This window comes from Artemia sp. Qi Xiang Cuo, chromosome 5, assembly GCF_049724085.1.
Source record: "Artemia sp. Qi Xiang Cuo chromosome 5, ASM4972408v1, whole genome shotgun sequence".
Classification (NCBI taxonomy): Eukaryota; Metazoa; Arthropoda; class Branchiopoda; order Anostraca; family Artemiidae; genus Artemia; species Artemia sp. Qi Xiang Cuo.
The window spans coordinates 20,017,007-20,039,027 of NC_142798.1; the positions used below are offsets into that span (position 1 = coordinate 20,017,007).

Sequence of the window (22,021 nt, forward strand, 5' to 3'; positions counted from 1 at the left end):
TGCGGTGGATACTGGCCAACAGTTTTAATGTCACAAGGATTCATAGAGCCCTCCATTTCGGCAAAATACCTTACATGAAGACGTTTTTTGACACTTTCGTCAAGAAACAATTTGAAGCAAAACAAAGGTAGAAAAAGAGATCTTCAAACATAGTTTAAATTCAGCCTGTAGTAAAATGTGCGAGAGTGTGCACAGTAGGGTTCGTTGTGATATTGTGGCCGACCCAGAAAAATATACCCGAATCATTGCAGATCCGAACTTCACATCGATCACGTTCATAAATTCCAATATGCTCCTTTTGCGTAGAAAAAAATAAGCGTAAAATTAAATGAAAACCTTCCCACAGGCAGTGCCATTTTGGAAATTCCAAAGAAGGCAAAGGCAGTGCCATTTTGGAAATTTTAAAGAAACTCTTGTTAGAATTTTATTACAATATGTTTAAACTCCAACGGCCGGTGCAGGCGCAAGTTTGAGTGTATTATGGAGACACTGATTCAATCCTGTCAAAAGTTAAAACAGAGAATGTGTTGGGCGATAGGGAAAATGGGAAGCCCATTAGCTCCCGAATGGACTTAACCAACTGGGATAAGTCCATTTACCTGGAGCTAGTGAAGCGTCAGGCCCAAAATCATTTATTGATGCTAAAGTCTGAGACGGGGAGCGACTTGGTATATAAACGCGTGTTTCCTGGTCTGAAGGTGTACTGTGTGGAAACGCATATTGAGGTTACAAAACAAGTCTGCAAGGGGGTCATGGCCATTCACTCTTTAAAATAGAAACTACGCAGTTCGAGTAGAAGAAACTGCCATGTCCACCATATCGGACAAAGTCTATGTACACGCAGACGGTGTGAGGGTACTATCACATGGTCATTATCTTAAAACAGGTCGAGTTGATTGTACATATAATAGAAATCAACTCGGTGCGGAGATGGTCAAATAGTTGTTGGGAGGTTTTTTTTTCTATAAGTACAGTCTCCATATCAGCACTGTATGTTTTTGTGTTTTCTAGTCATTTTCTAGTTTTTTAGGTGTATTTTCTTGTGGTTTTGTGAAAAGCGGTATCAGTATTTTAAAGTATTTTATGTTTTTTGCCAACGCCACGGGCCCGGCCCTTGTCAGCCACAGTGGGTGCCACACCTTCCGGCCCGGCACCCGCCAGTAGCCACCGTGCCCTTCCGGGGGGGGCCTTTTTCTAAGTGTTAATATTTGATACAACTAAATTATCTAAGAATGTCTATTTTGCTTATAGGAGATTGATGTTAGGGGGCATTTCCCTTAAGCGAGGAAGAAGAAGCATTAGATATAAAGTGTTCCCACACATTGAAAAACGGTACATTTGTATAAATAGTTTGGTGAATGAAGCTCAAAGTAACTTCCTTGATTTAAAAATGTTCCCTTTCTAAATATTTTTTATACACTGTTGTTGTTGATTCTTTTATGTTGATTAAAAAATAATGTGTATAAATAGAGGTCGCATCCCACCTTCAGGGGTGGTGCCATGACTAAGTGCCCATTTAATGTTCAAGCGTCTGTAAATATGCTGTTTTGTGGTGCATTTATGTAAATATGATTGTTTAAAAAAAATTGTAATGCATTTTATTTGTATTAAAGAAAATTTGTATCCTATTTTTTTAGTACTTATTCAACATCTATACCGGCTGGATAAAAAAATAAAAACATAATTATTTTCCTTCTCTTATAAACAATTGTTTCGAAAATCTATTAAATGGTTACTCCATCCTTTGAAAGAATATTTCAGATTATATACTTGATTTTAAGTGCATACTTATATTAGCTATTATTGAAGTTCAGATATTCTTAAGGAGTTTGGCCTTTATTTTAATGTTATAGGATGAACAGGGGGCGGTGATATTTCATATAACGCAGAATTATAATTAGGTGAAAATTCCACTCTTTTTTACATTAAACTATTCAAAGAATTGCCTTTTAAGCAGACTTGTTAAGTGAACATGCACCTTGGAACTAACAGATTGACAGGTTAGATTAAAAAGGTTAACTATGGATTTGCTGTATTGCCGTTCCAGTTGGCTTTTGAATTCTGTGCTAAATATATTTAGATACACGGGTTTTTTTAAATATAAACTAATATATGAAAACCGGATGTTCCAAACAGATAAAACACTAAATAGGTAAGCCATATAATTCGAAAATCTCTTACTGAGAAATAAGTATCAGATTCACGTCTGTTCATCTTTAAAGCTATTTTAGAGCTGTTACTATTACCATATCAAATAGCAGTTTATATACAAAATATGTTATCACTCCAAAATACTGGTTTTTCAAGAACTCTATGATATATCAAGCACAAAGGTTTAGATTCCGTGACCGCTTGTATATCTAGCTTGTACTCTGGTTGTTTTGGAATCTAGGTACGTGTCTTCCTTGGCTAAATTAAAAACAGCGATTAGAGGTAAGGGATAGGGCTGCGTTTAAAACTATAGATAGGTCTGCGTTTAAAACTATAGATAGGTCTGCGTTTAAAAGCAGAGTGAGGGTACTACTTATGTTGAACAAAATGGCTATCTAAAAATTTTGATTGGAAGTGTTTGGGAAAATGGTGGACGTGTGAGGGGGGTCAGTTCCCCTACAATCCCTTTTGACGATTAAAGGGGCACTAGGCCCCTCAATTTCCAATCGAAGCTTTTTCGAAGTTTTTACGACAACAAATAGTCATCTAATAATTCTTATAAGTCGCATTTAGGGAAAATACGAGGTGGGGGGTATCCACCCTTTGATCATCCTGAGTCTTAAAAAGAGCCCTAGAACTGAGTAGAACTTCTGATTACCAATTCCTTGAACCCGCTCCGAAGTTTATGCGATCATCCTTTCTATGTAAACGATATATGCCACCATGGAATATCTTACAACCCTTGCCCTGAAGGATGTGGGGGGTGTCATCCTTAAATACATAATTTCCGGACCTTTCAACTACATTGAACAAAATGGCCATCTCAAAATTTTTATTGGATGTGTTTGGGGAAATGATGAGCGTGTGAGGGGGCTTAGTTGCACTTCAAAAGCTTTTGACTATTGAAAAGGGCACTAGGCCTTTCAATTTCCGATTCATCGAGCTCTTTTTAAGTTTCTACGACAAAAATAGCCATATCAAAATTTCCATCAGATTCACGTTAGGAAAATACGAGGTGTGGGAGGAGGCTTTCTGATCTCTGATCACTTTGAATCTCAAAAATGGCACTAAAACTTATGATCAGCAATCTAATGAGCCGCTCTGAAGTTTGTACGACCGCTCTTTCTATATAAACCTTATACGCCCCTACGGTATAACTTACAACCCTTGCCTTTGAGGGCTATGGGGGGTTGTCATCCTCAAATACATACATCAAATACAATACATACATCAGATGCATTTCGGTTAAATACAAGGTGTGTGTTAGGGGGTTGTCCACCCTCCGACCGTTCTGAATCTAAATAAAGGCACTAAAACTTCTGATTAGCAATCCAATGTGCCCCCTCTGAAGTAATGTGATCACTGTTCGGGGTGATAACCACCAGTGTTATACCGGTAGGCCAAAACGCCACTGGCGTGGTAATATACTGGTGTCACCACTTATTGGAGGGGAAGCCCCGGCCCCAAATTATAATGTGATGCCCGTGTCTACCACACCGTTCCTGCAAATGTCGGGTTTGGTACTACCCTATTTACAGTATACCCTGTCCCAGGGTGGGATAACGCGATCGAGTGGTCAAATGGCCACTTTCTAAAGCCAAATGTACCCGTCTTTGGTTACGGCTAGAAAATCTCTAACTCTCTAGTTGGAGGTAACAAACCCCCCTGTAAATATAATAATGACGGCAACTCGTAACTCTATTCCTACCCTGCCTGGGTTATGGAAACTAGTACACAGTTTGTAGAAAATATCTTATTTGTATTCTTCCAAACGGCCACAATTAACACATCTATAAATTCACATTACAGATTTCCTATACGGGGTCTCAATGTAGACTAATTCAAAGATAAAAATCTTTACAGCACTGTTCATAGGGGTGGACCTTCGCTGGGCCCAGCCAATCATCTCAATCCCCATTCAAAATCAACTCTACCTTCCCAGCCCTATTATTCAATGCCTCCAACCAGGAAGTACAAAAATAGAACTTACTTAAAAGCTTACTTATTGCAACACAACTAGAGCTTAGCAACGAGACTTTTAAATTGTCACTGAGAATTATACGATAGGCAAATCTAAGCAAATATAATTAGAACGAAAACAGGTCATTTATCTGAAAGGAAAAGAAACATGGGTGGAACCCCAACAATCACCCTTTCAATATAAACCTTATATGCCCCCAGGGTATAATTTACAACCCTTGTCCAGAGGGCTGTAGGAGGTTTATCCTCTTCAAATACATAATTTCCGGACCTTTCAACTACGATGAACAAAATGGCTATCTCAAAACTTGATTGAATAGGTTTGGTTTTGCTTGGTTTTGATCGACTTTTCTGTGACAACTCCTTCGATACGAAGTGCCCTGGCCTAAAAAAAAATAATTCATTATGCCCACATCGCTCTTTACTTAGGCAGCACTATTGAGCTGCCTATAATATACAACATTGAGCGGTTTCACAACCACATGGCTACACTTCTCCAACGGCCAAGAGGCAAGGGGCTTGGGTCAGAGGCGTAATTTTCTATGGGGTAGAAGGGACAACTCCGCTTCCTAGACCTCAGTGTTCCCACAAACGCCAGTTTTCCCTCAAACCCTTGTTTGCCCCCCTCCCCCCAGAGGAAATTTAGTTTCTCCGAAAATGTTGTCAAAGCAAAGATAAGTCTGCATAATTCATCATCCACAGATACGGGTCAGTTTTTCTTTAGTATATCTTTACCACTTTTATTACTATATGGCTTTTTTTCACTTTTTTCTGTAATTTTTCTTGATTTAGGAAAATTGTCTCCAACACTGTCCAACTAGGATTTTGACAAAAATCACGCCTTTCGTTGGGGTATGAACTTAGTGATCTACTAAAAACGTCGTTGCAAACCATGAACTTGATGACTTCTATGCCCTTTTGAATCAAAATGCTTGACAAAATAACTTCCTGGGACATATTTTAAAAATGATTGCATCAAATTTACGAAAATAGTGCATTATCTGAAAAATAATCATATAGAAGGGAAAAAACCTTGATGAAAAAAAAAGCAGGAATCGAACACAAGCGACTTTAATTTGAAGTCCAACGAACTACTACCAGAACCACTTCTCTAATAATCGAATTCGATATAATGTTGATTGTAAGACCTTAATTGTGGATCTCATTAATGGGGCATAGAGGAGGAACATGCAGGAGGTGTTCTTGCAAACCTTCAATTATGGAGTTTGGACCACAATCATTACAATGATACCACTTTATACTTCCAAGCTTTTTCTACTTAAGAAGTGACACCAAAAGTGCTGCTTTTAGTCCTATATCAAACTTATAGATGGTAGAATACATAAAAATCACATAGATATGAGCAATAGATTTCAAATTAGACATCAAACATCACTCTATAAAAGTTCTGGTAACCCACTAGTCCTAGTTTTTATGCTACAAACATGGCACCAAAAGTGCTGTTTTTAGTGCCATATGGCTCTTGCAAATGGTTCTCCACAGTTTTTTTTTCAACAAAACTCTAATATGTCAATATATAGGCAAAATTATATATTTTCCATGTATTTTCCCATTTTACAATTTTCAACCTGGTTAGCTGGGAATTGAATTGACTCTGACAAAATCAGTAAATGGAAAAATACATATGAAATGTATAAATTGGGCTATTTGTTTGCAAATTAGGGGGTTGGTAAAATGTTATGCATTTACTGGTTCCAGGAACATGAGAGTTCCGTCTCATTTTCCAAGAAAATGGATAGTTTGAAAGAGGTATCAAACGATTAAGGAATCATGGGCCGCTGAAAATGAGCATCCAGAGATGATACGTCTTTACATATAGTTGCAGCCCATATAAGTTGTTATTTTCTGACACGTTAGAAGGCATTTGAGGAGAACTAGCCATAGGCAAAAAAAAATTAACTCTGATTTATGCGATAAACCAAAGAGCAAATAAGATGTTCAAATAAGCTGCGATCCTTAAGAGGTGTTCCGAGTGTTGCGTGAAGAGCAACATGTGGCAAATTTTCTGGGAGGTGGCACTTTTTATGGCATGAGAGTACTTTTTAGAGACCCTTAATAGTACCAACAGTTTCTTCTTGTGACAACCTGTCTATTATCCCAAACATTGGCCTGTGTTGCCAAATGAGCTTGTTTTCTGCCCCGTGGGCTTGTTTTAGCCGTCAGGGGCGGGCTGAATTTTGAGTGGGCGTGGGGGCCGTGGGTTTGGGAACGTGGGCTTTTTTTTTAAAATGGGCTTATTTTGGGCTTATTTTGACTGAAAGTTTGGAACCAGACAAAAATTCCAAAATCACGGTGGCTTAGCCGTGGCTATGCACCAAAAAGACAAAAGCCCTCGTTTAGCGCGTGGAACGCTTTCTATTCTGAAGGGCTTCACCCTTAGGAATTTATTTCTGCATCGCTGAGATGGGTCTGCGTTAGGAGTCTTACAAGGAATTTTTTTGCTGCTCAGATTAAGGCAAGACTTGAATTTTATGCAGGTCTATCCTTCTTTGATATATTTGACAGATCTGGCCCAACCTTTTTGTAGCCTAGGCTTAGTCTACAATTGGGGCTGTTGCGAAAAAATCATGTTAAGAAAACAATTTATACTTTGTAATGTGCAGATTTCCCTACTTGTAATGGTATATACCTAGAGGAGGAAACAGTTTAAGAAAACAATTCATACTTGATAATTGATATACAGAAATAATGGTTGCTGATATCTTTCTTGTAGCCCTGCTATACATCACCCCCAGGCCCTCCCCCTTAATTTGCAAATACATAGCTGAAATTCATCCATTGTACTAGTAAATTTAATTAATTGTGACAAAACAAAAACCAGAAACACAAGTTACTGATGGGGGAATGCATTGGAAATATATAATTTGGGTTATATATTTGCACACTAGGGGAAGGAGTTAGGGATAAAGTATAGCTAACATAGATGCAAAATGTGTTATCTACAATTATTCTGCATATTCTGAATTGTTTTCTTAACACGTTTCCTTCTCCACATGTCCTTCTCTAGACTGTTTTAATTAACACTTTTTAACTGCAAGTTTACTATACTTTACCTCCCCCCCTCCATAATGTGCAAATATACATGGGCGTCCATAGGCTGAATTATAGGGGGGATTACCTGGTCTAATTGGCGCCTTCCAGTGCTGTATAATTAAAATCCCAAGACAAAACATCATAGGTAGCACAATAGTGGTGCCTAAGTAAAGAGCAATGTGGGCACAATATATTGTTTTGTTTTTTAGACCAGGTTACTTCTTATAGAAAGAAATGTCATAGGAACTTCAAAAAGAGCTCACGGAGGGCAACCAGCTCCCCCTCCCCTAGACCAATCACTTCCCCAAACACATCACATAAAAATTTTGAGATCGCTATTTTGTTCAGCATAGTTTAAAGGTCCAGAAATTATGACTTTGAGAATACCACCCCTTCCCTCTGTGCAATAGTCCAAAGAGAATATAACAACATCCTCAGTAATCAAATATAAAAAATATTTAGGCAGACGTTGAACTAAATCAAAACAAAATATGAGCATGTGGACTTTCAAAATGGTGACAAACAATATCTCAAGAACAAATTATATTAATAAGTTAGATCTTGAAGAGCACATTGTAGGGGATTTTGAACTATCCAGAAGGCACTATGTGTATAAGTTTAGTTCCACAACTACAGTTCCAAAAAAAATGATGCTAAGAGTACTAGGGTGAAGGCCCCCCTTGATTAAAGTATCTTCGACTACCGCTGTTGTACTGTATGACAAACTCAAAGAGTTCCTTGATATCTGCATAGTAACTATGATTAACCTTACTAGTATTTGCACAGACGGTAATAGTAACATGTGCGGAGTAAACCACTCCCTTTTTACCCTACTACGAGACAATGGCTTACCCTAGCTTCAGTTCTTCAAGTGTTTTTGCCACTCGCTCCATCTGTGTGCTTCAGAGGCGGTCTTTGAACTCCCTTCGGACCTTGAGTTTATGATGTCCGAAACATATAAATGATTTAATGTAAGCCCCCTTAAAAGGGAGACATATCAATATGTATTTAAGTTGATAAACGATTGAAATTCACCCTTACGTATTATTTATACCTCAAATACTCGTTGGCTCTCTCGGTACAATGCCTTGGTTCGCATACATGAGCAGTACTTGGAGTTCACCAGACACTTCAGTCTAGCCAAAGAGAAAGAACTTTTCTATACAGCCAGAGTGCTACACGCTCTGTATCAAGATAAGTAAAACATAATTTTCATTGTGTTCTTGAAGCCATTGCTGTCCGAATTTTAAAGGGTCAACTTGCTGTTTTAGCACGCACACGCTGACCAATTTCGTATTTTTGAAGAGCTGCAGGGTTTGATACTAAGTCTCCTGCGTAGGATACTCTGCTCATCTGCAGTGTCTTTGATGGTTAATATGGACTTCGAAATCAATTATTTGCCGCCAGATCAAGCTGATTATGGACACGAGTTCCTGATTGAACTGGCCAAATCTAAACTTTAAGACACACATATGAGCGAAATCAAAATAAGGTGTTTTGCGTTCCTGAAAATTGCGGCTAAAGCGGTGCTTAAACAAATGCATCCTGCTCTGGATTCGCTCCTAAAGCTGAAATATTTATCTCCTGTGATTTGCCTGTTCAGTTTCAACCCCAATTTGGAGACTTACCATTTAGAATTGTTTCTACCACTGATCTTAGTACCTTGGAGAATCAGTGGAGGAAACTGTTGGACGCTAATTGGGCATTTGTGTGTGGAGGAACAGTCCCCAAAGACTTCTATCAGTTCTGGCTGTCCTACATCATCTTGATGCTGTTGAGGCATTTCCTTTTCGTGAGTTAGCCAAGCGGGCATTGACCCTGTTGAGTTTTCCAATTAGCAATGCGATAGTGGAATGGTCCTTTTCTATGATGAATGTCATTAAGAGCAATCTCCGCAACCGTATGCTCTTGCCCATGTTGAACTCAATACTTGTGTTCAGGCTGTGGTTTTCAGCATGTGGCTCTTGTTGCTCGGCGTTTGAGCCTACAAAGCGTATGTTGAATTTGAATAGTGATATTTATAAGGCTTGTGAAGTCGAAGAAACTGACCAAACAACTGATCTAGTCGATCTAGATAATATCCTAGCCTCTTTTTTGAGTCTTAAATCTCTTAGTGCCTTTTGGATCTAAGTGTCTTTGTTTTTTGTTTTTTTAGTTGTCTGTATTATTTCATCTTGGGATTACGAAGGCTTTTGTATTGGTCCAGTTCTCACGTTTCTTTTTGAGGCCATACTATAATCATAAAGTTATTTTTAAATTTTGTGCTGAAACTGCTTTTCAATGGTGATATTCATAAGGCTTGTGAAGTTGACGAAGCTAACCAAAAAATTGATTTAGTCGATCTAGATAATATCCTAGCCTCCTTTGAGTCTTAAATCTCGTAGTGCCTTATGGATCTAAGTGCCTTTCTTTTTTGTTTTTTATCTGTGCGTATTATTTCATCTTGGGATTACGAAGGCTTTTGTATTAACTCCGTTTTCACGTTTTTTTGTTTTTTTTTTGAAGCCTTAGTATAATCATAAAGTTATCTTTAAATATTGTGTTGCAACGGTACCAAATAACGTGTACCAAAAATTTTTATGCGATAATAAACCAAAGATATTGTATGTCTTCGGCTTGTGGTTGTTACTAGCGTATTCATTGGAATAAGTAATATTTAATTCTCAAAGTTAATAAAAAAGAGTTCACAGCTGTTTAACCATTATGACGCATAAAACTGCAGCTAAAAACAGATGAATTTTGACGGACCACATAAATCGTTGTTCTTCCGTGAAAGTGGAGCAGGATGAACGAAGGGTAAGCAAGCAAGGTAACAGTAGAATTAGATAAGGGACAAAATCGTTTTCTGACTTTAGCACGAAAGAACTATTTTAGCACTATTTCATCATGTGTAGCACTGTAGCACGTGCTTCAGTTTGTAGCACTTTCGTAATACAATTTTTTAATTTTGGCATCGACAAAATGATGATGATTTTAAAAAAGGTTAAAGAATTAACAGAAAGTTTGGACCGCACTTTTCTGTATTTGTTTTGAGAGATTTATGCAAAGTTTGCTTTGACCAGGGCCACCTTTTTGCCGTGATTGTTTCGAAAGATTGCTGTTAAGTCTGAAATAACCGGACAAAAAAAATGATCTAAATCTAATCTAACTACGCATATCGGGCCGTGCGCATGTCGCGGCGGAAGCTGCGACACGCGCAAATTTTTTTTTTACTTTAGCACCGAAAATTGTTGTGAAACACACAAATTTCGACAATTTTAGAACTTTATGAATTGACCATGATGGCAGTCTTGGTTTTCAAAGGCTCGGCGTATTTTGGCTTGTTTTTCAAAGGCTCGGGCTTGTTTTTTGTTTGACTTTCTAGCAACCCTGACATCGGCGGAAAGTTCAAAAAGGAAGGAAGCACAAAAATAGGAAGCACAGGCTCTCTTCCCACAGACAAATTTGAAAAAAATGCATGGAATATATCAAACCTTGTCTGGAAGAAAAGATTAAAGTAAATTACTAATTGTGAATTTGAGACATTTTAAAGTTATCCAATTCAATCGCAACAGAATAGAGACGGACAGACTAGAGCTGTAGTGTGGAAGGAGATACAATAGTATCAATTTTGACAGACTTGAAGAATATTTGTTGCTAGAAGAGGACCGTAGACAATAATGGAGCCATCAGGGGCTCATGTCCAAATCCCCTATGGCTACCAAAATATGCAAGGACTAACAACAATGCCTGTAGTTATTCAGTAGGGGCAAACGTTTATACCAATCCACTCCAAGAGCACTAATAACATGTGTTTACCCAGTGTATCATCCTATGTACCAATGGTACCCATGCAAAATAGATATAGCCCATTACTTGATCAGGTGTACCCACCCTTATCAAGTGTCAGAGAAGCATATAATGAACAGTACATAGACATGTTCGATTGTGTTAACCCCTGTATTGCAGAAGGTGTGAACACTGAAATAGACCAATCAGCTACAAAAAGAAGAGCTATAAAGGTGGAGCGTCAACAACCTCAAACGAAAAAGTTTAAATCAGTGACTAATGGTGGAGTCTCGTCCCAGGTTCCAAAAGTTGGAAGGAAAGAGATAAATATGGAGTCAAAACAGAGACAGTGGGTGTCAGCAAAATTAAATATCAACAAAGAATTTGAAATCCCAGAAAAAGAGCTTTTTAAGATCGGAATGATCATTGAAGTAAAGGAGGAAGATGAATCAAAAAGATTCCCAGAAGATTTCAGACTCTCAAAGTGCATGAAAGAACTATTAAAAGAAAACAAGTTTGAGTTCGAAGTTTTGGCTGAAAGAAGGAAAATATCTATTTTTGTGAAAAATTACCTCGCAGCTGAGAAAATGTTGAAGCAAAGTCAAATGTGTGGCTTGCAAATACAGGCCAAGAGAAGAGTGGAGACCTTTAGAGTGATATTACAGGGGGTACCCCTTGAAGTTTCAGAGGATGATATTTTAGATAGTATTGATAGCCCAATTGTGATAATTGGGGCCAAAAGGCAAAAAAGATTTAATAGAGAGATTAGAAAAATAGAAGACAGTCTTGCAATATTGCTAAAATTTGAAAATAATTTCCTTCCTCCTGTTGTCTGGATGGGGGGAAGGAGACGAATTGTATATGAATATAAAAGACTATTGCTACAATGTTATAAGTGCCAAAGATATCGACATGTACAGAAATATTACCCAGAGAAAGAAGAAATTTGCGTACGATGTGTTGGCAAGCATACATCTGGACAGTGTCAAATGCAGAACAACAATATACAAAATAAAACATCTTTAAATAAATGCATCACTTGCTATGGTAACCACCCATCAACTTCAATGCAATGTAGTGTCAGACAAAGGAATACCGAAATTTTAAAAGTTGCTGAAAGACATCAAATGAGTTTTAGAAGAGCTGAAATAGTTTACAGGTCATATGCTGAAGTCACTAACAAACAGGCATATAAAGAACAAGCAAAAATCAGCGTTCCCCTTAGGGATAAAAAAACTGGTCAGATGCAGCAAAGAATAGTGAGTAATATTATAAACAAGATTGTGATTGGTCTAGTGTTGTCACCAGAAATTTTAAGCATAGAGAACTTGCCTATCAGGGAAAAAGTGGATAAACTCTGTAATTTTATTGAAAGTTTGGGAATCATGTAAATGAACAGCAGCCTTATTTTGAATCAGTGTGTAAATAAATGACTGTTAAATCATCCATAAAAATTATGTCTTGGAATGCACGATCATTAGTTAAAGTGAATAAGGATTTAGTACTACACTATTGTATTAAGAATAATATTGACGCGTTTAGCATTCAAGAGACTTACTTGAACCCATATATAAATCCATCATTCAGAGATAATGTAGTGAGAATAGATAGATGAAATACAGAGAGATTTGTGGCGATTATTGGTCTTAACAAGGAAATCAACTACATTCAAATTCATTTGTCTATACAGGGACATTATCGTATGGAGATTGTTGGAAGAAAAATGCATCTTAAAAACAAAGTAAAGCTGAATATATTCAATATTTATATCCAAGACGGTAATTTACTTTTAAGTGATCGAGGTCTAGAAAAAATTATAGAAACAGTGCCTGGAGGAGAGAAACTAATGATTATAGGTGATTTAAATGCACACAATGGTCTTTGGTGTGGATGCGGAAGTGATAATAGAAATGGGAGAACAATATTTGAATTTTTAATGAAAAACTCAGATATATGCCTGTTTACTCCAAAGGATCTACCAACTAGAATCAATAACAGAACAGGAAGATCAGTGACCATAGACTTGGCCATAGGATCAGCTTCATTGGCACCAAAAGTATCAGTAACACGTGACATGGAATCCACCCTATATAGTAATCATTTTCCCATTATGGTAGAGATCTCTCAAGATAATAGTGTATGCAAAAATCTTGAAGAAACTAGCAAAGTGAATTTAAAGAAGATTAACTGGGAAGATTTTACGAATAAATTACAAGAAACAGACATTCAGTCACAGGTGAATGGTTGTGAAGATGTCGATGAAAAGATAGATGTATTTCAAAATTCACTCTTAGAAATAGCACAAGAACTAGCTCAAAAAATTAAAAGAGGTCCTATTCACCGCAAACTGAGTGTTTGGTGGAACAATGAATGTACTGTAGCAAAGAAACAACTAATAGAGGCAAGAAGAAGGTACAATCAGCTTCCAAACTTTGAAATATTTTTAATGTGTCAAAGAAGATATGCAGTCTTTAGGCGCCAAACAGTGGAAGCAAAGAAAATTTTGTATCAAGAATTCGTGGAGAAGTTGGATTTTAGACAGCCTGCAAGTAGAATGTACAAAACAGTAAAAAAACTGATTACAGGGAAGACAGATGATAATGGTAACCCACCCTTGACTGTTAATGGAGAGGATTTAGTGGAAGAACAAGAAAAAGCGAATAAAGCAGTAGATTTTGTAGAGTCAGTGATTGGAAGACCAGACGATTTTAAGGATGATGAGAAACCCACATTTGCTAATGTAATAAGACTCTAATATAGAAAATTATATGGATTTTAACATATATTTTACGGTAGAGGAGTTAAAGAATGGGATTTGAAAATTACCATTAACAGCACCAGGTTTATACATGATTTACACACAGTATGTCAAACATTTAAGTGACAAATGTATAAAAACATAGTTAGAAATTATTAACAAAGCCTGTGAAGACGGAAAATTTCCAAAAATATGGAAGGATGAGTTAGTTACTCCAACTCCTAAACAACGCAAAGATAATCCAGAAATAGTAAACTTAAGGATGATTACTCTATTTCCTGTGTTATGAAAATTTTATGAAAGAATGGTTAAGGCTTACATGTAAAGTGGAAAGAACAAACACTTTGAAAGATGTTCAATATGGGCTTAGAAAGAATCGATCTACTCTAGAAGTGTTGCAAATATTTTTAAATGATGAAGTATATTGTTAGGAAAATAGGAAAATATGTTTAGCAGTTTTCTTTGATGTGAGTAGTGCTTTTGATAGTGTGGTTCATCGACATATACTAGAAGGAGTGATTGCAGCAAAAGTTAGAGGATGTTTATTAAGATTTTCTTATGATTATTTACGTGAACGAGAAGTGACAGTAAAAGTGGGTAAAGCATATTCGTAAAGAAAGGTACTGAGAAAACGTGGCGTACCACAAGGCTCCTCATTGGGGCCAGATTATTACAAGATAAGTGAATTTGACATACCCCTGGATACAGGAGAGGATAGAGCTGGGATTTTCGCTGATGATAATGCAATGTGGATAGTGTGTGATAGTGTTGAGGAGGGGCAACGAGTGGCCCAGGAGAAAATAAAATTAATGGAAACGTGGGCCATGGAAAATTATGTGCAGTTTTCGGTCGAGAAAACCAAAGCAAAGGTAATCATGCAAACAAAAAAGTACTCTGCTCTTTGTCTTTTTCTAAATGGGGAAAAAATTGAAACCGTGAACCAATTTAAATGGCTTGGAATTACCATTGATAGAAAGCTGACGTTTAAAGCTCATATAAGACATTTAAAGAAAACATGTTCCAAAAGATTAAATATTATGAAAGTGTTATGTGGAGCTAATTTTGGGCCAAAGCCCGATTTTTTTATGAAATTTTATATAAAATACATAAAAGCGAAATTGGAATATGAAGGAATAATTAACATGGCAGCGTCTAAGTCCTTGTTAGAGGAGCTGGAAACTATTCAATACAGTACTTTAAGGACAGCTTTTGGAGCAAGAAAGACAACTCCACGGAGCTTTCTCGAATCAGAAAGTGGGATTGAGAAGCTAGGTAGCAGGAGAGACATAGCAACATTAAAGTTCTTACGGAAGACATGGATATCTGACCAGTCGAATCCAATTAAATCAAAAATGCTAAAAGAGGGATGGTTGTAGTGTTCATGGAAAAAAATATTCGTTAGTGTGAGGGCAAAGAAGAGAATGGACGAGTTTCAAATGGATTGTCAGTTAACATCAATGTTGAGAGTGTCCAAAATGTTCATAACCCCTCAGTGGAAATCCATCCCATACCATTCCAATACTTAATTTGGAAAGTGGGATAATCTAGATTATGATCAATCACTCAAGATGACCAAAGAAGTGCAATATCTTGACATTGTGGATATCTTCACAGATGCATCTAAATTGTATAATAGAGTGGGGGCTGCTTTTGTAATTCCCTCCAAGAATATAGTTAAATTGATTAAATTAAGTGATGTAACTACAGTTTTTCAAGCAGAAGTAGTTGCAATAGCCAAAGCAGTGAGATACATAATAGATTTGGGACCCACAGGTGAAAAATATAGAATCTGTTCGGATTCAAAAAGTGGTTTGGAGGCAATCAAGAATATTTATCTAGCAAATAAAGTAGCTCCTGAAGTGATCTTTTGCCATGAGGAATTACAGAAACTACTGAAAAAGGGAGTAACCATCACATTGGATTGGGTCCCGGGGTATGCAAACATTAATGGAAATGAAATGGCTGACACTGCAGCAAAACAAGCATCCACAGAAGATGGGCAAACATTTGTAGATATCACGCCCAGGATGGTTAATCAAATTGGAGAAGTGATAAAGAAATTGAGAATAAAGACATTCGAGGACAGCCGTGTGTTCTCAACAAATATGTTAGTTACACAAAAGAAAGAAAGGCAATTTGAAAAGAAAATATATGGACCGCTAAGTAAGTATGAAGCCATGGTTATATTCAGACTAACGTCAGGTCATGCAGGAATTCAGAAATATAGAGCCCGTTTCTATAATGAAGATCCGAGATGTGCATTTTGTGGAAATGAGGAAACGGTAGAACATCTGTTATTCGAATGTACTGGAACAGAAGACAGGAGGAAGAATATTAGACAGTTTATTAGAGAAAAAAGAATTCGACAGAGTAGTGACATACTAAGTGGAGCGGGCTTGAACAGTGACTGTGCTGATGGACTTAAATTGATATGCAAGTTTTTAAAGGATATTAATCGGATACATCTTATATGAACCAAGTAGTATAGTGATTACAAGAAGCCTCCTGAGTCCTTGCAGGAAGAGAGGAGGAACCATCCATTTCAATTCAATTAGGAAGCACAGCTAGATAGGAAGTGGAACTAGGAAACTTAGCTTAACTATTGAACTCTTACTATTAAGCTTTAGGGGTGTGATTTTCTGTGGGACAGGGGATCAGCTGGTAAACTTTTTTTATTTCATATTCTTGACTTACAAATAAAGTAAACATACCACTCAATGTCTTTTATGTTCTTTCCAAATATAGTAGGCTAATGATTTTTGTTGGAAATGAATTTTACCGGGTAATTATTTAGCTGTGGCCCCCTCATAAGTAGACATGTTAAGAAAACAATTCTTACTTTAAAATATGTATAATGATCCTAGTTCTTATATTATCCAAGGGGAGAACCTTTATCATCAAGTCTTTCCTCTAAAAATCCTCAAAACTAAAATAGTTTCCAAATATAATCTCACTTTCAATTCAATGATTAAGTTTTTTTAAATTGCCGCTTTAAATTGACACCTAATAAGTTATTTTATAGATAGCGCTCATTATGGTCTTTTTATTTTACTTTTATTTTTAAATAGCAGTGGCGCAGGGCGAATAGCAGTGGCGACGGGAGAATAGCAGTGGCGTAAATACAAAATATTAATAGCAGTGGCGAAGGGCGAATAGCAGTGGCGAAGGGCGAATAGCAGTGGCGTAAATACAAAATATTAATAGCAGTTAGGTTAGGTTAGGTTGGGTTAGGTTAGGTTAGGTTAGAAATTCACAATTTCTATAATCTCAATATACCACTACTTTTTCTTTAAACACGTTTTTCGACACATGTGTTAAACACGTGCTAAACGCTATCTATAAAACAACTTATTTGGCAGCAGTTTACAGCGGCAATTTCAAAAGACTTAAGCATTGAATTAAGAACCTGGTGATATTTGGAAACTTTTTCAGTTTTCAGGATTTTTAGAGGAAAGACTTGATGATAAGGTTCTCGATAAAGGTTCTCCCCTTGGATAATATAAGAACTAGGATCATTATACATATTTTAAAGTAAGAATTGTTTTCTTAACATGTCTACTTATGAGGGGGCCAAAGCTAAATAATAATAAATAATTACCTTTTACCGCACCCCTTATATATACCAATGCAGGGTATATATTTGCACATTTGGGGAAGGCGGGGGTAAATTTTATTTCTGATGTAAATGAGAGGTAAGTTTAAATTTTACCCCACTCCCCCTCCTAATGTACAAAAATATAGCCTAGCCTATACCCTGAATTGGTATACATAGAGGTGGGGGTAGAATTCATTTCCAACAAAAATGATTATTATATTTGGAAAGAGCATAAAAAAGGCATTGAGAGGTATGTTTACTTTGTTTGTGAGTCAATTCTTCACCTCTTATCCAATTAAGGGTATGAAAATAAGGTTGTATGTTACAGTGGACACATATTTATGCAATAAAAGGTGGGGGGGGGGGGGCTTTTATCCCAAAGCCCAAATATTATAAAGTCAGTCCAAAATTATTCCTGCAACTGAAGAGAGATATAGCTTTTAGCCTCCCAATTTCACATCTGTATATATTGGAAGGTTCACTAAGTGTTTAAAATCTGGGCATAAAAACTAACTCTTCTAGGGTTCAGGCATGCTCCCTCCACACCTGCCTCATTACTGCATCTAAAACTGAGAACATCAATGTTTATTTTTGGATGTTTTATAATGTATTTTTTCTAATCAAATTTAAGGAACAACAAGTGTTTCAAATGAAAGTAAAGAGCTGCATTAAAACTCAAAACAAATCAAGATTACTCCACAGATGATAGATGTTGCCCCCTGCTTAATCTTGCTCTTTTGCTATAATTTGACCTTTTCTCTAATGCTTTAAGAATGATTTCTTAAACAAATAAATAATTGGAATGGGATAAAAATAATGTTTCACAGTGTTTTATGAGCAGAAGAGCTTATTGTTGCTTATTTGCTTAAAACACTACAATTTTTCATTCAAATGTTATAAAAGGTGTTACCTGTAAGGGGTTGTATTTGTTGTTATTTAATCTTTTCGAGTGAAGATAATAATGAACAATTAAAAATCAATGATGGTAATTGACTTTTGAAACACAAATTTAGCTTTCAAATTATCAGATTATCTTACATGAATACTTTTTTTTTTACCAAAACAATCCCTGGTATGTAAACTTAGCTTAAGAGTTATATTAGCTAATTGAACTTATTTTCTTTTAAGATTGAACAGAACACAGACTTAACTCAGACTCGTAGGATATTAATTTTTGAAAATAAAATGTTTGTCTGACTCGCAAAAACATAACAAAAACATGTATAAACACATTTTTGATGTGTTTTTAAAGATTGTTTTTAAAGCATTCATAGATTAGCAGCAATACCATACTCTTTGCAAACCGTATATGAGATCTGATTAATTCAGAAGCACAAATTGACAAATATAAGCAAACATTCTTTAAATCAAACGCCCATTTCTCAGTTAATGACTGTAAATTTCACTAATACTTTCAAGATAGAAAAAATCGAAGAAAACGCGGTTGTAAAGTTTAAGACATACACCTTTCAGCCGTAACACTTTTCTAGATGAAAATTTACTGTGAAACAAAATATGTGATAAAGAAAGAGTTAATTCTAATTGAACAGGATAGAACTTATTTTCAAACTAATGGATTGGTAAATTAAATAAAATTGCTAAATTAAATAACACATCAAAATTAGTTTGTATGCATTTTCGTTCATTCTTACGAGTCAGAAAAAAACTCCTGGGGGGAGGTCAAATCCCGTAATATACTTCCCTAAGGGTAGGAAAATGCCAAATTCTGTTGTTTAACTTTGCTTGGATACTATAAGCTATAGTTTTTGCAGGCAGAAGAGGATTAAGGAGGGCCCAGTGCTCCTTTTATGCAAAATATTTTTATTCACATACTTTTGTTTTAGAAACTTATTTTCTTATATTCAATATCAATTGCAGCTTGGATAATTTCTGCAGCTTTTTCAAAGGGTCTCAAGCTGTGTATAAAAGGAAATCTTCTCTTATTTTTTTTTATGTTTTGTTTGTAATAAATGAAGGTCTAATACAGTTTCTAAAGGAGTGTCACTTGAAAAAATGTCTCAGAAATACAACCCCCAGTAATTTTCAGGGATCTTGTTTTTTGAAAGGAAGAAAAAGTGTTAGATTAAAAAAAAAAATTAATGAAGCTAAATGAAACAAAAAAGAAAAATTCTTAGGCTCTTTCAGATTCAACTATTTGTTGACTTATTTTTTCAAGAGTGATATGACCTCATATATTCCTTCTTCCTTGCCCCTTTCCCTCTGGCACCCTCCCAACCACTTCTCATCAGATACAAATTTTGACACATCAATTTTTCTCAGAATGATAAAAAAATAAATAAAGGAAATGTACCTCTAGAGGGGAGGGACATGGCCATTGCAGCCCCAAGGGTACCTAGTTATGAAACTGGCTCCATTGTTACCCCCTTTACAGATGTATTTTAGAAAATTTTAAACCATAATCTTGCAAAAATTTTAATGCACACACAGTGTGATTAGAGGTAAAAATTAGGCCCATGTTTGCCCCCTAATACTGTTGCCATTGCCTAATATTTCAGTAAGAAGCTACCTTCCTACTGAAATATTTGTACCTGGCATCTAATTTAAACTTGAATTATACAAGTTTTATCGACCTCAGTACACAACAAGAATATTCAAGCTGTGAACCGATTTAGTGCAAAACTAACCCCTGTCCAAACTGCAGAATTTCCTGTATTTAGGGACTTAAACTTTTCTCCAACAGTTCCAACTAAAGGCATAGCAAGATTCTGAATATCATAACTAGTCCAGACCAAAAGAAGTTATTGCACTGGAAATATTTTCAGTAAGCACACACTAAGAGAAGTTACAGGGCTTGGAGTATGCTTGATTATTACTACAGACCAAAAGAGGTTACTGGACATAGAATATTTTTAGTCACCCCTTATTAATTGTTTTAGTTGTCATGTCAAACCCACTTTGGGCTCCCAGCTCCAGACCAGAGAATAATGATAGAGTTTTTTGCACTCTAGGCTTTAGATTGTTTTATGGATGGTCTCTCAATCTTATTTATGGTAATATCTGTTCTTTTAAGTTTTACTTGATTATTCATTTTAATGTATGTTTATTTTAAATCTCATATTTTCATTCATTGTAATTTCTGTTTTATTAAGTTTGAGTTATAATATGATTTCATTTCCCCTTGTTTTAGGTTTTACTATTGCTCATTACTTTCTTTGAAAACTTTTCTAAAGAAGTTTTTGTATTAATTATTATAAATTATGATTATAACTTTTATAATCTGCATTTTTTTTTTGCTATTTTTTCATCTATGCCTTTGAATTATTTATCACTGTTAAAATAACATGATTTTACACAAGAATATTGATTGAAAAATATAATGAAGTGGTTTTACTTCAATTTCAAAGAAAGAGAGAGAAAAATAATTCTGGTCATGTATTTAATCAGTCAGAGTATCTATCAACATGTTCCACTGTATTTTCAGTTTTGGCCAGGCATTAAAGCATAAATACTGGTCATGCATCTTCCAATTAAGCCAGACCTACCATCAAATCTAAAAGAACTAATACTTCTTGCCTGGAAAAAGAGGTGGACTCCACTTGAATGGGATCTCATGTCCAGAGAGGTAATTTAAAGTCTCTTCTCTAAAGTTAAACCAATTTTCCAATGTATTAAGAAGTTGTTTTGGCAGTCTGCATGTCTTAGCTGTAAAATTTTGTGAATAAGTGCTGCTAGGAAGCAAGACTGATATGTTTTATTATTTATTTATATTTTTTTTCCCAGAGGCACTTCATATGGAAGGGGTCGTCGTATGAACTTCAAAGGGGGCTCATTCGATTGGAAATCGAGAGTTCTAGTGCCCTTTTTAAGGAATAAAAGTGATTGGAAGGCAACTTACACCCCTTCCACGCCCACCATTTCTCCAAACACATCCATTTTGAGATAGCCATTGTTTTTTACGTAGTTGATTTCCAGATAGAAATTATATCTTTGAGGAGGACACTCCCCCCCATAGCCCTCAGGGCAAGGGTTGCAAGTTATGCCCTGGGGGCATATAAGGTTTTTATAGAAAGCTGTGTCGTAGAAACTTCAAAAAGAGCTCATTCGATTGGAAATTCATAAGGCTAGGGCTCTTTTTAATAGTTGAAAGTGATTGGAGGGCAACTTACCCCCCTCTAACACCCACCTTTTCCTCAAACACATCCAATCAAAATTTTGATATATTCATTTTGTTCAACGTAGTTGAAAATTATGGAAATTAGATCTTTGAGGATGACACCCCCCCCCCCCCCACACGCACAGACCTCAGGGCAAGGGTTCTAAGTTTTACCCTGGGGGCATATAAGGTTTTTATAGAAAGTTTTGTCGTTGAAACTTCAAAAAGGGCTCATTCGATTGGAAAGTGAAATGGCTAGTGTCCTTTTTAATAGTCAAAAGTGATTGGAAGGCAACTAACACCCCTTCCACGCCCATTTCCCCAAACACATCCAATAAAAATTTTGAGTTAGCCATTTTGTTCAACGTAGTTGAAAGTTCTGGAAATTATATCTTTGAGCAGGACACTCCCCCCAGAGTCTTCAGGGCAAGGGTTATAAGTTATGCCCTGGGGGTATACAGCCCCCCCAAGCCCTTTTTTTCCCAAATGCATCAGATAAAAATTTTGAGATAGCCATTTTGTTAAAAATTGTTCAAAGATCATATAACAAAAAACGGGCCCGGAGGAAGGCGTTGTAAGTTATGCCCTGGGGGTATATGTG

At 36.2% G+C, this 22,021-nt stretch overlaps 2 protein-coding genes and 1 pseudogene across 5 annotated transcripts in view; 2 read left to right on the top strand and 1 right to left on the bottom strand.

Moving 5' to 3' along the window:
- Pldn (biogenesis of lysosomal organelles complex 1 subunit pallidin) overlaps nucleotides 1-16,673 on the bottom strand; it is a 65,835-nt gene extending 49,162 nt beyond the window's left edge. The window contains exon 1 of one of the 2 annotated variants that reach the window (XM_089089408.1): nucleotides 16,551-16,673. Coding sequence is in view for 1 of the 2 variants with exons in the window: in XM_089089411.1 (XP_088945537.1) it covers nucleotides 16,551-16,609 (59 nt within the window). In the remaining variant the exon portion in view is untranslated. The remainder of the gene's footprint in view (nucleotides 1-16,550) is intronic. The other variant, XM_089089411.1, reaches the window with a different exon arrangement.
- Nucleotides 14,749-16,185, top strand: LOC148951929 (uncharacterized; annotated as a pseudogene).
- MED24 (mediator complex subunit 24) overlaps nucleotides 16,008-22,021 on the top strand; it is a 110,234-nt gene continuing 104,220 nt past the window's right edge. The window contains exons 1-2 of one of the 3 annotated variants that reach the window (XM_089089405.1): nucleotides 16,008-16,144; nucleotides 20,749-20,889. In XM_089089405.1, the coding sequence (XP_088945531.1) occupies nucleotides 20,782-20,889 (108 nt within the window). In that variant the 5' untranslated portion in view covers nucleotides 16,008-16,144; nucleotides 20,749-20,781. Of the gene's footprint in view, nucleotides 16,145-16,241; nucleotides 16,373-17,186; nucleotides 17,243-20,748; nucleotides 20,890-22,021 lie in introns of those variants that run through there. The other 2 variants (XM_089089406.1, XM_089089407.1) reach the window with 2 other exon arrangements.